This window comes from Amblyomma americanum, chromosome 6, assembly GCF_052857255.1.
Source record: "Amblyomma americanum isolate KBUSLIRL-KWMA chromosome 6, ASM5285725v1, whole genome shotgun sequence".
NCBI lineage: Eukaryota > Metazoa > Arthropoda > Arachnida > Ixodida > Ixodidae > Amblyomma > Amblyomma americanum.
This window is the reverse complement of record NC_135502.1, coordinates 17,803,657-17,820,984: the sequence shown is the minus strand read 5'-3', so window position 1 is coordinate 17,820,984 and position 17,328 is coordinate 17,803,657. Positions and strand designations below refer to the sequence as shown.

General features: G+C 45.6%; 1 protein-coding gene across 1 annotated transcript; it reads right to left on the bottom strand.

The window, feature by feature from the left end:
* Window positions 1-1,523: 1,523 nt before the first annotated feature.
* LOC144094578 (uncharacterized) lies at window positions 1,524-11,835 on the bottom strand. Its single transcript, XM_077628498.1, has 5 exons — window positions 11,689-11,835; window positions 8,181-8,274; window positions 6,061-6,171; window positions 3,766-3,885; window positions 1,524-1,999 (listed from the first exon to the last, which is right to left on the bottom strand). Exons 2-5 carry the CDS (start codon window positions 8,263-8,265, stop codon window positions 1,887-1,889), a joined length of 429 nt encoding a protein of 142 aa, XP_077484624.1. The 5' UTR covers window positions 8,266-8,274; window positions 11,689-11,835; the 3' UTR covers window positions 1,524-1,886.
* Between the last annotated feature and the right edge of the window lie 5,493 nt (window positions 11,836-17,328).

The following is a 17,328-nucleotide window of genomic DNA, read 5'->3' as shown; positions in this document are numbered from 1 at the left end:
GGACGGACGGACGGACGGACGGACGGACGGACGGACGGACGGACGGACGGACGGACGGACGGACGGACGGACGGACGGACGGACGGACGGACGGACGGACGGACTTGTATCGGGGTAGTGATCGTCTACAGAAGCCATGTTATATTGCGCTAAGACCCCAACACAAAAGAGAAGAACACATAGCACAGGACGAGCGGTTACTGGTTGAGCATCCGCCTCTCATGCGGGAGTTGCGAGGTTCGATCCCCAGTGCCGGCGGGTACCGACCGGTGATACAATGGGTACAAGCTTTCCCCTGGTCTGGTCCTTGGCTTATTTAGGGTGAAAGGCTTGCGAAATTGCTCTTCGACCCCACCTTGAGAAGTCGAAAATATTCTGTGCCATGGCGCTCTTTGGCCATAATTCCCTTGCGCCATAAAATCCATAATCATCATCAGGTTAGCTTAGGTTAGGTTAGGTTGGCTTAGATTAGCTTAGGTTAAGTTAGGTTAGGATGGTTTAGGTTAGGATGGTTTAGGTTAGCTCAGGTTAGGTTGGTTTAGGTTAGGTTAGCTTAGGTTATGTTAGTTAGGTTAGGTTAACTTAGGTTAGCTGAGGTTTGGTTGGCTTAGGCCAGGTTAGGTTAGTTTAGGTTAGCTTAGGTTAGGTTGGCTTAGGCCAGTTTAGGTCGGCTTAGACTAGATTAGGTTAGTTTAGGTTAGCTTAGGTTTGGTTAGGTTAGGTTTGGTAAGGTTAGGTTAGCTTCGCTTAGGTTACGTTAGCTTAGGTTATGTTAGGTTAGATTAGCTTAGGTTAGGTTAGGTTAGGTTAGGTTAGCTTAGGTTACGTGAGGTTGGCGAAAGTGCTTGATGGCGAGGTACACAGCGAGCAGTTCTCGACCGAAGTTGCTGCATTTAGTCTCAGGTGGCTTCAACTTTTGGGAGAAAAAACCGAGGGGCTGCCGACAAGAGACGTGCTTCTCGAGAACTGCGCCGACGGCAATGCTCGAGGCGTCGGTGACGAGGCGCAGTGGAGCGTCAGGAACTGGATGTATGAGCAAAGTGGCGTCTTCTAGCGGCTTCTTGACACCAGAAAATGCAGCGGTAGCGTCCTCAATCAACTCAAGTGGCGCAGCAGAATCTTTTTTGGCAGCCAAAAGATCGGTCAGAGGCTTCGGGAAAGATGCGCACTTCGGGAGAAAGCGGCGATGAAAGTTCAGGAGGCCCAAGAATTCTCTGAGCTTTCTAAGCGATGTGTGGGCAGGAAAATCTTGAATGACTTTGACTTTCCTGTCAAGAGGCCGAATACCTTGTGGAGTGACAAGGTGACCGAGAAACTGTCCGACAGTCCACTGCCGGGAGGGGGGGGGGGGGGGGGGAGCAATTACTGGCTTTCGTTTTCAGTCGCGAAAACTGAATTAAAAAGGAACGCGAAAAATGCTTACTTCTCTTCATTATTGATTCTGTTCATATAAAACTGTAGTTCAAAAACTTTATAGATATCGACGGCAGGAGCACACCTTTATTCTGCGAATGCACCGCTTGGGAAGCGTAAAGGCCTTTTAGTGAGAGGCAAGAAGACAGAACTGAAAATTTGGCAACCAATAAAACTAAGCATCGTTATAATTATTTTCGCTGATGAAGCTAGCTGTGAAGACTAACTGACAAGGACAAGAAGTCCGACGCTTTGAATTATCTATGGTGACGACCCTCTTGAGCACAATTCAAGCAGGCGGAGTTGGGTAGGTCGCAAAGTTGTCTATTTTCACACAGCACCACACAGGGATCAACATTTTCTAATCAGATATTTGTACACAGCCCATTTTCCCTGACGCACGCACAATACTTAAAATGTGTTATTATGGGTGACAGACCACGTCTGTCGGTATTAAAACAACCGAGGAGAAACTAGTTGGGGTCTGCTAATGGCAGGTTCGCTTCAGTCAGCTCGTCCTTTGAAGGCGTGCCCAGTACGATGTCCTTTGTTCCCAGCAACGCCAACAGCACATTCCTGACCAGATCTGGAAAGTCAAGCGTACGTGTTGAATTAATAAGCAGTTTAACAGACATATGTGACCTTGCCTTATCTCATATTCGGTAAGCCTTAGAAGGTATGAGAACTTTTCAATACAAGTACAGGGTCTATTATGCTCGAAAATGAAGAATCAATATAGTCCAGCAAAGATATATTGTGCCCGGATATATCAAATTGTTGTTTATATCGAACAGTGCGAACATCCCCTTTAAATACATATGCCAAAGTATAGCCTTACTATTCCCGTTCATCGAACTCGTGTACAGCGAATAATTCGATATAGAACCGTGCACCACGCCCCTGCAATTAGCGCTTCTCTTAACGGCGCTCCTGCGATCACTTTTTGATCGCGGAGATGGGTCGGCTGAGCAATCTTGGTGTATTCACCATAACCTTGAGCCCCTCTTGGCAGCACCAGCGCAGCGAAACTGCATGCCGAGGTAAACAATAGGTGGGCTTGAAAGTGGCCTTTGGTCTCTTGGATTCATTTTCCACGCCACATCACATTCATACGGTGAAACCAACCTAACAAGGCCTAGCGGCAGCCCTCGCGTGGCGTGCTTCGCGGCCGAAGGCGTTGAGCAATCCGACTGTACCTCAATTTTAATCAAATATTATTATACTTATAGTGTACGGATAACAGGATTGATTACACATATTGTCATTTGCATGAATAGTTAAAAGGCACCGTCCACTGCTGTTTCAATGAGAAGCGGGGTTGGCCTGGCAAAGCCTACGAGCTGTACGCTGCCAGCACACCGGCGAGCAACACGTCTCCGCAAGAAGCGCATCATTAGCATGGGTTCAGTATATTTATGCTTCTAGGTCACAGATAAGCTTAGCTACTCTCATTTTATGCATCACATTATCCTTATATCCAAGAATTTGGCAATTCCTTTCGACTTTGATAAATCCGTGTTCGACTACTACGATTTGTGTTGTGAATAGCGTGAGCCAGGAATTATTCTTGCAGCTGTCGCCATTCCGTAAGTAAAAGCTAAAGGTATCCAGATGGCTTGCACATGCATGAGTGGTCAAGGTCGAAACTTTGCTTCCTAGAGCAGTACTTTCATCATCTGTAGTAACAGATGAGCCATTGCGTGGAACGAGACAGAGAGACATAGTGCGCTGTGCAGAGTTTCTGCGCAGTTAATATGATAAGGACTTCAACAAAACCTTTCATTGCGTCAAGCTGTGTTGCTTCGGCCAATCTGGCAGACAACTTCGGGGCTATTTAAACGATACCGATGTCACCTGCTGCTTATTTATGAAAACATGCCCATTATTGACACTAAGGACTTGTCTCGCATTATAGAAAGCAAGTGATCACGGTGGTCTCGCGAAGTGAGACTTCCGGATCAGGGTGTTTATTCGCGGCAGTAATAACGGCAATTGGAAAAACTGTACAAGCTAATACTTTTTTTTTCAGAGAGAAGCGTTGCGCGAATAAGACACAAAAGGGGCAGGACTCACAGAGGCGTCTTGTGAGTGTCTCAGTTCTGCCAATTTTCTAGCTTAACTCTAAATGTGCCAATTCGCCAAGCAGCGTATCCGACTGAAATACACTTGTTTTATTCTTTAGCTGCAGAACGAGGTAACCGAAAAAATAGATGTAATTGAAGCGGGCGTTTCGGGGCAGGATTGTCAGCATTTTTCATGGCAGCCAGAGCGGATCAAACTGTGCTGACCGAAGGCCATGCACATAAGTCGAGGAAGAAATCTTTAGCGACCGGCACCCAAGGCGCTACTCACCTAAGCTGACACTGACGCCCGTGAAGAGCGAACCGAATAAGCCGAGCAGGCCTCCGTCCGGCTCTCCAACTACTTCTTTTCCCAGCCTGCCAAAGGACTGCAAAAGTCCCACTCCGGCTCCTTGACGTGGGGTTGAAAGAAAATAAATTGTCAGACGTCATTGGTCGCCCTACCCTGGAGAATCGCTAACAATGCAAGATTCCTTCCCACACAACAGCGTACCTTGCTCCCCGAGGTGGTACTTTCGTGGACGTTGCGTTAAGAAAAGTTACAGGTGTTTCTGCCGAAGATAAAGTCTGGTTTTACAGGAATACTGCACCGCTGTACACATGTGTCTTGACGTAGCAGACAATTATATCAGTTGGCTCCTGAAGACTGGGGACTATGCATGTCGATATCGTTTAACAGACAGAACCTTGGAAGTTTTCAGATGCAGCTCACTTCACTTTCAAGAGGATTCATTCATAATGCTTACAATATCCGCAAATTTGCACAAACGTGGCAATGTATAAACAGGCAGTTTATACACGCTAATTTGTTTCGAAGGCCCTTAAAATCCCTTCATAATGTGATATTCGTTTTAACATATTAATTTGTAGTAAGCAATCCGGTACATTATAACCTGCCACAGAGAGTACCTTGGACGCTTACGCCCACACACCACTGTTATCCAGCAATACCGGGTGCGAACCACGTATGCACCATCTCAGTGGCATCCATGACCACGTTTTTTCAAGACGCTGAGTGTTGCTTAATTCATGCACAAAAAGTGTAATCCGTAAACGAAGCCGGCGGCATGATAAAAGCTGAGCAGTAATCGACGCCTCGCCACTACCTACCTTGTTTAGCCTGAGCCCCTGCATGCATGCAAACAGAACTATCACCAGCTTGGATTTAACCAACGGCAAGCGCGAAGCGAGTTCGTCATTATCATCACCAAGTAAGGCTAAATAACAATGCGCTGCAAATGAGTCTTCCAGCGATCTTTCATATTCATCCATCGTTAACCATCCACGGCATTCTTATCCGAACCAAAAATGTTTTAGCGCGAACATGTGTATAAAGAAATATTTGAGTGCAGTGAACCTTTCCCACAGAAGTATTCCTTTTAAATTTTCGAAACAACTCAGTCTTTTAAGAGATTCACAGCCACAAAATGGCGAAAAAACCGGTTTGCTAACCACTGCATATAAAAGAGAGCGGACACGTATGTATCTTCCAATACAAGTGAAGGGTTGACCTGAAGACCACGATTCTTTCTGATGCCACCTCTGGTTTAATAATGCAAGCAAAGCATTGTTAGAAAGAGGCTTTTGCACAAGAAGCTCTTTTACTCAAAAGAAGACTGCTGACATATACAAACGCTGTTGTCTGCGGTACATAATCCAACCGTCTGCGCTTGTCCCCTTCTTTCTGTCTGCATTTGCTTGTGCGCTGTTTTTCACTAAGATGCAAGCAGAGTTGCGGTGTTTCGTAAACTGAACAGCCTAGCGAGAAAGAAAAGACAACATGGCTCGGATTGCAGCGAAATTCGCCACCGAAAGACTTACCTAGACAGTTTCAAGTTTGCAAAAACTGCGTTTTGAGCGTTTTGCATCCTTACAAGAAACAGCTCAGGTATGCTGCTGTTTGTGCGCGAATAAAATGTTCTGAAAGCTAAAAGCGGAGATTGGGGCAGAAGGAGGGCTTTTCCGTCCACCAGCGGGAACATTTCCAAAGTGTATCTTCATATTAAAGAAAGTTATAATGTTGCGTGATAACTCTATCTCCTTTAAAGCTTGGCTTGTCCTTATGTGAACCTAAAATTTACATGCTTGCGTGCATTCAACGCACCGGATTTAAATAACAAGATTAAGGCGGCCTTGGAGAGTGCTTGGAGTGACTTCAAAGAAGGCCGCCTCAGGCCGGCACCTAACAAGCAGTGACAGCAATACTAATGGACCGGGAGCGTGTAATCACATCATCTTTGCGAAACAACTTTCCAAACAACACATAGATAACAAACTTCCCTCTCCAACAAAACAGTGCTTTAAAACATACGTGAAAACCAGTTCGCGTTGTACGCGATAGCGTTCGATATTTACGAAGAACCAGACGAAGTTAGAGCTCTCTTTCGAAACACAGTTAAAATAAAACATTGAAAGGAAAAGTTTTCACCGAGAGATCAGGTGAGTACAGAAAAGAACCACGTGATCTTAGCGATCCAGACGAGCCCAAATTGAATGCGCATGCAGGACGACCGTAGCAGCTTGTCGTAAGTGTATGTTCTGCAGACATTTCCAGATCACGACGTACCAATGATGAGCCTTAATCCCGAGCTTATGGTGGACACGACTTCGGAGAGCTGCCTCTTCTCGCGATGGCTGCTCTCATTGTATGACGCTCGGTGGCTCCCGCTCCCGGCGGCTGTAAATCACGCCACTCTCATTAAGCAACAGCGTCCCCCTGTTATGCCACACTGAAAGATTTCGAACGAAAGAAGAAACAAAGTTGGTTTCAAGTATTCAGTGGACATGTAACATCAAACTTTATTCACCAAATAGTCTGATGGGTCAGCCTGCATAAAAGCTGTAGCCAGACAGCTTGACGAGGCCCAGATAACACTTTCAAGGCGTCGTACACGTTCCTTCGATATGAAAGAGAACAACGTTTGAGCATTTGGTTGACGATTACTTCATAACTACGTTTGACAAGCACACTTTTTCTTATTTCTAATTAGCTTTCCTCGTAGCGTACAATATCCAAAAGTTCTTTTCAACTTTAATAGATAAATTACCAAAAAACGCGTCTTTTAGTGCAAACTGGTTGTTCTCGTTCATACTGCAGGAATCTGTACATAAGGCCCAAGACAAGATGATGAAATGGCATATATATATATATATATATATATATATATATATATATATATATATATATATATATATATATATATATATATATATATATATATATATATATATATATATATATATATATCAAAGTGTGCTGCTTTACGATTTTAAAAAGGTACAAGGCTGCAACATAGTATGAGGAGATAAATGCAGTGCACTTTACGATGCCGCAAAAACAATATAAAACAGGTTGCTTCTTATGTGCAACGTGCTTGCACATGTATAGGCGGCGTGCCAAGCGAAGTCTGCATCGCTGGTGGCGGGCTTGTTAAAAGGGCACTGAAAGGAGCTCTCGATAAAGTTGCAGTATGCCTGGTATGTTAAAGAACGCCGCTTCACGAATATCCTCCAGTAAGAATTTTTTTAATAAGTTTGTTAGAAGCTGAGCTTTCCGTAATCAACATTTAAGTTCCAGTGTCTTCGCGCCTTTCCCTCTCCTCTCGTCACTTTTTGCGCACTGAAAAGTCGGGGCTCCCCCGTCGGCCCCATCTACTCGAATTCGCCATCGGCTGCCGACGGGCGCGGGAATTCCCCGGAAGGCACAAGGCAAAGGTTCTTGGCCTATCTTAGCGATGCGGCTCACTGGACGCGGCCACGGTAGCTGCTGGATGTCTCAAAGAGTCTATTAGTCATTTCTTAACCATCATACGCAGACGTGCGACACGGAGGAGAGTAAGAGTTTCAGAAAGTCACTTGAAAGGGATCGCCAATTATCGCGCACGATTGTGGTTCCTCTGCTGTGTGTAGAGGTGTGCTGTTCGGCTCAGGTGTTCACGAAAGCACATTGTGGTGATTGAGCCAGCTTACGTACTCTCCTCAGAAGCTGTTTCAGGCACCCTGTACTTGCACTCGCGAGGAAAGGAAATCTGCGCACCAACCGTTCGCCGTGCTTTCCTACGCTTTTGTCTCATCTTGAATTGTACTATATCTTTTCGACCATTGCGTCTTGATATAATCAACATTTGCTGCCTTTGCGCTCGGACGCAAACTTCTGGGCATGTCTAGCGAAATAATCTTCCTAGCTGGCTGTTCAAACTTCCATAAAATGCACCACAGACACAATGTTACCAGCTCCCAAATCAGCCGGCTACACGACCGGAAAGCTGTCTGATCCCACTTCGCTTTAATTATCCGCTTTTTGTTCCCACTTTTTATTATTTTGATATCAACAAAAAGCAATAAGTATTTCAATAACCGTCGTGTCGTCATTAATCCTCAGGCGTTCGCTGTGATGCATGCTTAAGTCAGTAAGAAAATTGGTTGATATCTGCGTATTGCTATTTTGACTTCGCTTGTGTAATACAGTGCAGTATATTTTTTGTGGCGCTCTTCAAGGCTCTTTTCATTGGTTTCTAGTAAAAATGTGCCCTATGGGCGTGAGAGGTAAACAGGTTAATGAATGCAACGCGGTGCAAGCTCCCGATACGTGTATTTAGCGCTGTGTGACGTTTATTATGAGTGCTTTCGTTCACTATATATACCCGTACATTTATCGACAACATTTTCCGAATAAAGGCCGCTTACATGGCGAAGCAGACAGAGCCAGGGGCACAGCTGAACATAGAAAAACAGAGAGACCAGCACAGGCTGCCCTCAGTAGCACCGCCATCCGCTCCGCCTGAAACAGCCCGGCGCCACGCACACAACGTAGTTAATGACAATGAACAACCTTTCAGTGAGCTGTAGTCTTATAGCGTCGCTTATTAGCAAGCTTGTGGGATCACCATGCATCGAGAAGGTGCACTCTTATCTTATAAGAACTATGCCCATATCCCTACAAGGGGCATAAGACTAAGAACCCCAATAGACGGGAAGGAGGAAGAAAGAAACGCACAAGGAAAGAACTGGGCGCTGTTCCAGTCACTTTCCTCGGCTACGCGTCAGTTCCAGCAGAAGTGGAAGGTGTGCTACAGCATGGGCCCAAGTGCACCCTGGAACCATCGCTGGACAAGTACGACCTTCTAGCGTCTGTGCGCAGGGTGGTCAACAAGGCGCCGGCAGAAGAGAGATCATCCTGCCTTCTGGAAAGTGTGGACAGTCTGCGGAGAAATTTCGCAAAGAATTCCGGCACCACCCTGTGCTGTCGCCTGCCTCCGTCCCGTTTCTGTTGCGGTTTTAGTCGTTATGTCTCGCAAACTGACCTACAATTTTCCCCTCCTACAAGAGAGTCCTCAACAACCGTAGGCAACATCTTCGTGTGTTTCAACGTAAACATGCCTCCACAGCCAGCTTTAACAAGTGGTGTCTCAAGGTTAACATGCACTATTAAGGCTGTAAACCGTTCCAGGCAACACCAAGTGATTTCAATCTCTCTGCATTCACAGTCAGCCGGATTACGTCCACTGCCAGACAAAGGCCGCTCACAGTAATCTCCAGTTATGCATGTGCTTTGCCAGGTGCAGTCAACATATCCGTGAAAGTTCCCTGGGGTTATCTTGCCTCTCGACCCCTCAGCCCGGTGGGTTGCGTTTTCCTTTCCTTGGAGTGTCCTCTGTTACCCCTTATGGGGCATCAGTTAGCATCTTTTCTCGTTTTGATTTTCTATTAAGGTGTTATTAACTCGATATAGTTATCTAATCCACATTACTCTCTTCGTGTCTCTTAACGTTGTTCCTTTATTTTTATTTTCCGTTGCCTGGCGAGCAGTTCTCAAATCAATTTAAAGCCTTTTCACTGCCCCCAGTGTTTCGGTCCCTCAGGCGAGTACCGGCGGGTTGCAAAAGTTTGAATATAACGTTTATTGATTGCGATATATGACATATAATCGTAAGAAAAGCATATATTCTTGATTTTTATTAGTCCTTCCTTGGATTTTTTAGAGCAAGTTCATGATGGATTAATAAAAATGCGATTGAGCGAAAAATGTTGACTACTCGGAGAAGTTAGGAGTTGTAGGACAGAATGAAGGGGGGGGGGGGGGGGGGCAGCACCATGTGCAAAAACAAAGTACAGCACTCTTTTTTCAATAAGGTGCTAAATTAACCTTTTGTAGCTGTAGAATGGAAATCTGCAGAATGTTACGGTCCACGTCGTGTGCTATATAAGAGTCAATACGAGGTCTAGCCGTTATCGAGCACAGGAAAAAAGCGCAAAATGCGGATACACGTGTATCCGCACTTATCTGTGCTCGATAGTGGCTTGGCAACGAGCCCTTAGGACACGTTGTTCCCTGACACCACTGCACAAGCGAAATTTGCTCTTATACTATTGCCGTGCCTTCCGGCGTGGTTTGTGTAATAGAATAGAGCTTTCCCATTGCTTCCGAACTATAGTTTCGACAACTCAGCACCCTCTGTTTGAATAGCCCTTCTAAGCGAGCCCCGCGGCTACAACTCTTGATGGTACTAATGCATGCTTTACATTCTTTTGCTGCCGTCTATGCGCCTACTCCTTCCCTCTGTTTATTCCTCACGAACACCCGGAACTGACACTATGTTGTCACAGCCCTTATTGCTTCCTGTGTCGTACGCCTTGGGTCGTGCCACGGTGGGCAAACGAGCCTGGAAAGCCCGACCTCATCATTTCTCAGAGGTCTTTTTCTATTCAATATGATGTGGTTCCTATTCATTTAACGTGCTCTTTTGTAGGTCGTACAAAATAATAGATCTACTCAAAATTAGTTTGTTTTTTTTACAGCTTAACACGCCCTGTCAGTATTAATACGGGATGTGTCGCTGCTGAGTCTGTCTGAGCGAACTTTTTCATAGCACACGCGTTCTTATTGAAAACTGAAAGGCTAAATCATGAGAAATAACCTTTTTTTTCTGCGCCAAGCATTGTCTGCTAATATTGCGGGAAAAAAAAAGATATGTAGAAAGGTCGATCGAAATTGGTAGTAGCCGTGCGTGCGTCTTGTCGGGGTTTTATAATGTGCATCTCTAGCCTGTGCTTAAAAGAGCAAACAAATGCAACAAGGAAATACCCCCATGTGATGCTTTTGACACCTGGTAGCCCTAAAGATAAAATTGGAGTCAGGTAGCTAAGAACAGAAAAAAAATGGGCAGCAACTCTAAGAGAGTTTTTTTTTTTTTAACAGGTAAGTAGGTCGACTAATATACAGGGAGCCTAGCGCAGTCGCTAACGGTATTTTAACAAAGCTCGTGTTTGTGTGTTTCTGAAAGGGTGCCGAAAGAAAAGCTTGACAAACATCAGCCTCGGTAACAAGAGGCGAGCAACGCTTTGAACGCTGTATCATTTCCTGTGCTTTTTACACGCCAGTCGAGGTGCACTCAAGAAGACCTCTGTCGACAGTTTGGATGTTTTTTTTTGTTTTTTTTTTACCGGAAGAACCCTGATAATTGACGTCACAGGCTGTTCTACGTTGAGTCCTCCCCTGTGGACCACGTCGCTAGCAGCTGTTCTTTACGACGCTCGGCCTGCCCTCACTACACGGCAGCTGCAACGAAGAAGCGCTGCGCTGTCCTGAAACGCGCCTGTCTTTAAGAACACACGCCTCCTCCACTCGTTGGCGATTTCCCTGCAGGTCGCAACACAGCGAAGCTATTGCAACTTTTTTTTTACCTCATTCGTGCGTGTACGCCGACCGTCTTTCGTCATTTTGTAGTCCAAATCTTTCCCCCTGAACGCACGTCGCTCATTCTGTGTCGCGAAAAATAGCCCGTCTCTACTGCGCATGGCGTTAGTTCATCATCCGAAGCGGCATAAGCGCACATGCGTGCGTGGGCGTAGCACTTTGTGTCTGAAACACCCTGTTTCTATAAAACCGTACAGCACTGTGAAGGCTCAAGGTACCGCGGAGAGGAAACTGTCAACACTATCAGGATGCGGTAAAATCAGTTCGCCACGGCTGCCCTAGACCGGTCGCTAACACGATTTGCCAGCGAGAGTTCACCTGGATAACATGAACCGCTGGCGTCACCTTCGTAGACCCGGTGGTGGTGCATAGTTCTAGCGACAGTATAACGTTACCTTTCCGTCATAAACGAAAGGGCGCGGCTACCGCCGCGCGCTAGACACGCCTACGATGCGCGGAGCGCGTGGCCCGGACCTCTCTCGGCTACGTCTCTCTCACCTCGTGAGATTAGCGCTCCCACAGGACGTTCCACTTCGATCGACGAGGCCAGTCTCGCCAGCTTCAATCGACAGTCACTCGACTGCTCCTTCGTGCAAGCTGCCGTGTTGCTGCAATCGGCCTCACCTTAAATACACAAGATTGAAGGAGCCGTGCCGCTGAGTTGGGCCACGCGGCAGCGTTTGTCACACCTTGTGTAAGGCCGCGCCCCTGGTGCCTTATTTGCTCTCTCCGCAGCTGGGGCGTGCTGTCTGCGGCGGCTTGATTTCGCTCGGACACGCTTCGAGTCGAGCGCAGAACAAACACGCCGCGATGAGGCCGTGAACGGCACCGATTCGTTCTCTTTTCTTGCGACTGTACTTTTGTTTCATGCATGCTGTTGCTCGCTTTCCTCGCTTCAACTATTTAGTAGCTGCTTTTGCTGGAATCCGCCCGCTGTCCTGTCACGTGTGTGGTTCGCAGAAAAGCGAGCCCGTACGCCGGTGGACTTGTGTGTCATGGACACTAGCTCGATTACGGTCACACCCATACCTTCTCGCTTGAACGTGCTATGCGTTCCCTGTTTAAAGCGTGCTCTCAGTGGTACACCACAGTGTTCGCCCTTGACTTGCGGAGTAATTCCGGCTGCCCGCTTCCTGCAGGGTGCTTGCGGCTAGATGTCCGTTTCCAGACCGTCTTCTTATTCCTACGTTTCTTTAATATCGTTTTCTGCTAATCATCTTCTTTGCTTGATGATGCTTTGATTTTGGTAGGCGTTGCACTGCATAGGAAGAAAGCTGATGACGTACCCACGCAGGTGTGTGTATCGTCTGTTTCCTTTGTATGATTGTTTCTGACGACGTGAAAACTATGCAGCGCATCGCAGACCAAAGTCAAGAAAGACATCAAATAGTCATGTTCCTTTATTGATTGGTTGCTTATTCACTGCGTTGTTGGTAGTCAGTGCTCGTGCCTTGAGTGTTCACGTTCCTTGTTATCGTTCATATTGCGCTCCAACTGTACTCTTACAAAAAGAGGTAGTAAAAAGGTAGTCACTACTGCTGTTACCACCTTTTCTTGGCCGTTGCTACATTCTCACTAATCCGTAATAGGTATAATCACTTATTACCTCGAAATGAAAATACCATATAGAATGCTTAACCGGATTATTCGAGCACTGATAACTGCACCACTCCAGACAATACTGCTGTCTTATACGATAGGCATCTGTTCGCAAAGATCGTAATGTGCAGCAGCCAGTTACTGCAAATCAGGAAAACTGATGCATAAAAAAGCGAGTAAAAACGTGAGTTTTTCTCATTTCCTGAAGCCTCCTGTTTCTTTAAAAACCACTTGCGTAAAATAAATAAATAAATGATCAATCGTTTGCGGTTGAGAAGTATTCAGCAATAATGTGACCAACCGTGCCGCATTGCATGCGGGCACCACCTGACGATGCACTTTGCAGTGAAGCAGTGTTTCTAGACTACAGCCGACTTCTTCCAGGTTGGGAATTTTGTAAAGTAGGTGCAGCTTATATTCCATGCATTCTGTTGACCCTTACGATAAGGTTGTCGGTCAAAGGAATATTTTTTATACTGTTTACTTATGATTTACATTGCGTAAATCAAGGAAAAGCAGGCAAAAAAAATTAACTAATCACGCGCACAACCTGGACACATTTCTTACTGTGTAAATAGTATTTACATATTACTTCTCCCCCTATCCACTCTTCCTGTCCCCCCACCTCTTTCATTTCATTTCTCCATTCTGCCTGCTAACCTTTATTTCCGCTGCCCCAGCTCAGGTGCTTCTGTATCGATGGCAGATGCCGGGGCTAGCAAAAATCGTTTCCTTCCTTTTTATTATTATTTTTAATAAAGCCACTACCACCACCACCACCACCACCCACCTGACAATGGCCTGCTCTGCCTGAACAATCAAGCATACTTGAACACTAATACACTAAAACCTGAAACACTGTAACACTAATACACTGTATCGCATGCATTAGGACTAATACATTGAGCGTAGTACAGGAAAAAAGAGGAAAAAAAAGGAAATCCTCATTCTAGCATTGCATGAACAGCACTTGTACTACTGGGGACAAAAGTTTCCGGGACGCGAGATCTAAGAAAAACGTTTATCGCTACCCAGTCGCCTGATATTGTATGAAGGCATTAAAGGCCTAAATGCTCTTTCCTCTCCTCACAATATCAGGCGACTGGGTAGCAATAAACGTTTTGCTTAGAACTCGCGTCCCGGAAATTTTTGTCCCTAGTAGGACATAGTAAATACTTGAAAATACAGCAAATAATCTTGTTTCATAACAAATAAATAAAGCAAAAAACTTCAAGCATATTAATATGGGAACAAATAAGACAATAGGAAACAGTATTTTGTAAACAAGGAATAACATCATAATGTTGTTATGATGAGTGGCCAGCAGGCACAATATACCACTTGTTTTCTCGCCGCCAAATAAGTTGGCTACACTATGCCTCCCCCCCCCCCCCTTTATCTGCGGGGAGGTTGAGTGCGGTTGGAAGAAGCAACATCAAGAAGCCTTCGCCAAATGTACCTTGGAAGTGGTCTGCATCATTCCTCTGTCCTGCGGAAAATGCTGTATAGGGCAGACGGGGCGCTGTCTTAATGACCGTTTAAGGAAGCGCGCTCTAAACATAACACAAAAAGATGAGCTCGCGAATTTAGTTTCGCATGTTCTGTCTTGGGTGTGCCAGCCCCGCTTTAAAGAAGCAAAGATTTGGGCAGAAGTGCAGACACAAAATCCAGAGCTTTGCTGGAGGCTTTCGACATCCACAAAAAAGCGAGTCGTTGTATTAGCGACGCGTTAGTAAGTTTGTACTCCTCCAAGCGCGCTTTTCTGGAGAGTTATCAGTAAGAAGAACACCGCTTCTTACATGCGTGCCTGTTTTTTCTTTAGTTTTTCTTCAATGTCTGTTGATTCTTGACCCTTTTTTTCGCTGCTGATACACTTGATATCTGTTATTTCTGGGATTTCAGGTATGTAATAAGATTTCTTTTTCTTTTTAGGTCAAGAAGGCCGGCGCCGCCTTTTATGTCGAGTGCGCATGCGATGTGTGCACCTGAATATTGTTAACTGTTCCGGAAAATAAAACCAGTTGCTAGTAGCGTTCATGTTTGTGGTGTCTTCCTCCTGTGGTCGTCTTTTTTTGCGCTGCATTTTTATTCAAGTATGTGTCACCAACTATCCCAGCAACAAGTTTTATTGAATCATAATGGTGCTTTCGTTTTTCTGTTATAAACAAAGCAAAATTTCTTGAACATGATTTTTAAATCTTTCTGAAACTAGATTTTTTTGTAATAAATTTTCGATAGCCGGGCAAGTCACAAGCAGACGCGCCATGAGGATATTAGCTGCGCGACAGTTAGCCCTTTACCGGATATACATGCCGACTCTACCTGTCAGGTCCTCGCCGACACCCTTCACGTCGTGCCTTCGTGCCCCGCCTCTCCACCCTCTTTCTCCTCCCCTTTCCCGATCCGTACTACAGCGGCCTAGGAGGAGTACCTGCTCGGCTGCTCCACCTTGGAAGCTCAACGCTCCTTGCTGGAGCGCGTCCGGGCAGCTGCCATCTCCAATGGCGTCCGGGACTAGGGGCTGCCATTCAGGCGTTCAGCAAGCAACTCTCTTGTTCACTTCCTGAATAAAATGTTTCCTACTACTACTACATGCGGTATCTCGGTTTCATTCTTGTGCATACTGATCGATCTACTCTTCAATGTTATTCTACATCCGCATCTGTAGTTCCCCAACTGTACGAACGGCGGGGCACTTCAATTGACACAAACCAAACAACATTAATGGCTGCCTACATATATTAATTTTTCTTTATGTTCTTATTTCCTTGAATTTTGCAACATTTTTACGTGATTGCCTACTGTTCTACTCCTATGTTCCTGCCAATTGTGTGTTCATTTATTCTGCTTTAAATTATTCAGCATTTACTGTGATTACGCTGGTCATTAATGTTACCATTTTTTACATGTCCACTCGATTTTATGTAATGTGCTTGCTGTAGTTGTTGCTTTTTTTCAACTTTATGTCCTCTGTACTTCCAGGTTCTTTCAATATGTGAAAGGAAGTACCCGGCGCTGTTGCCAGACGCCAACCTCTCCTTTCATGACTATATAAATAAAAACAAGATGTATCGATCACCGCTCTTAAATCTTTCAGATCAGTCAGTTTGGTTATTTATTTCTGTTTTTTTTTGCTGTTGAAATTTAGTAATAGTACTTGTGCCAACGCAACATGAGATTCGCACCTGTCATCTGGAAACAGTGTCGGCACCAACCTTTTCCTCGAGGAATGCAGGCACGAAGTTTTTTCCTGTCAGTGTCATTGGCTTGAGAGCACAGAGTTACCAATTAATTGAAAGTTATGTTTTAAAATAAATTTCTGTTTCCATTTGCGCCAGTGCGCGGCTTCTGTGTGACGTCACAGTCGTGCTGCTGAAGGGTTAGTAGTCACGTGGGAAGTCTCTGAGGTGAGGATAAGTTGGTCTTCTTGACCCTCCACCAAGCTCAAGCACTCAAACCCTCAACCCCTGCGTCGCCGGTGTTACAAGACAGACACAGAGAAGACATAATATTTAGTCCTACTCGGGAGCATGTCACCCGATGTCTATTTCCGTGTTGATGGAAACACCAAACCTGCCCGCCGTCTAACGCTGAAAACCGTAGATTGCATTCCAATCAGCTCCCGTCATTGAAACTTGCTGAAAGGCATCCCTGAACACCGAGTAAACTAATAAGATCATTCAGTGTATGAAGCATCGCGCTTAACGCATTTAATCGTCAAGCAAGCTGCACCTCAGTTTTTTTATAGTTTCAATCTGTGGCAGCAGTGAGGCCATACGGAAGGTCTTATGCAAAAAAACCTTTGCAGTTATGCTTCCGCATCGCATATGCGATGTGCTGCCATTAACGTCTGGAAGTGAGAGCTGCACTAAGTGCTCTCTTTGCAGCGCACTAGAGACTATTAACCATATCCTCTGCGAGTGCCTTTCACTATCCACGTGAGATGATACCACTATGAACTACTTTCGAGCGAGTTGACTTCTGCCTCGTCTCCTGGGTGAGTGTCTTATGTGCCTGAGATCAGTCAAACCCAGCAGGTAGCGATGGAATGCTCCAGTTTTGATGTGAATTAAATCTGACCTCATTTATCTGAAGCGTACGTGTGAGATGTACAGGCAGGCTGAAAAGTGAAAAAGATTTGTGCTACATAAATGGTCGATCCACTCATTCTTTTGCCACTACGCATATATTGAAGAGGGGCTACGACTTGCGGCCACAACTAAACATGTGTTTCATAGCCTATTCCAATCAACAATCCGAAGCACATTTTAACGCAATAGCGTGAAGAAGCTCGTGTCCCAGAAAATCCGGTTTCGCCGTCAGCCTCGTCAGCGCTGTTGACCGTGAGCGGAAAATCCGCGAAAAATTCCCAGAGAAGCAACCTAGGAGGCAGGTGGATCACCTATATCAGGCAACCTTGTGGCATCATCACAACCTGCCCACCGGATTGTTGGTTGCCCGCAAAGAGCCACCTGAGTCGCACAAGCCCCACCGATGGCAGCACCTGCCATCGCAGGGCAGTGGCGCATTGTGTAACCA

What these genes read in the sequence shown, in the direction of transcription:
- LOC144094578 (XM_077628498.1), bottom strand. Translation starts at nt 8,265, where the DNA reads ATGGCGGTGCTACTGAGGGCAGCCTGTGCTGGTCTCTCTGTTTTTCTA. An exon ending in GGCTCTGTCTGCTTCGCCAT is followed by an intron (nt 6,172 to 8,180) that starts GTAAGCGGCCTT and finishes CGTGATTTACAG; the next exon opens with CCGCCGGGAGCGGGAGCCAC. An exon ending in GGGATTAAGGCTCATCATTG is followed by an intron (nt 3,886 to 6,060) that starts GTACGTCGTGAT and finishes CCCCACGTCAAG; the next exon opens with GAGCCGGAGTGGGACTTTTG.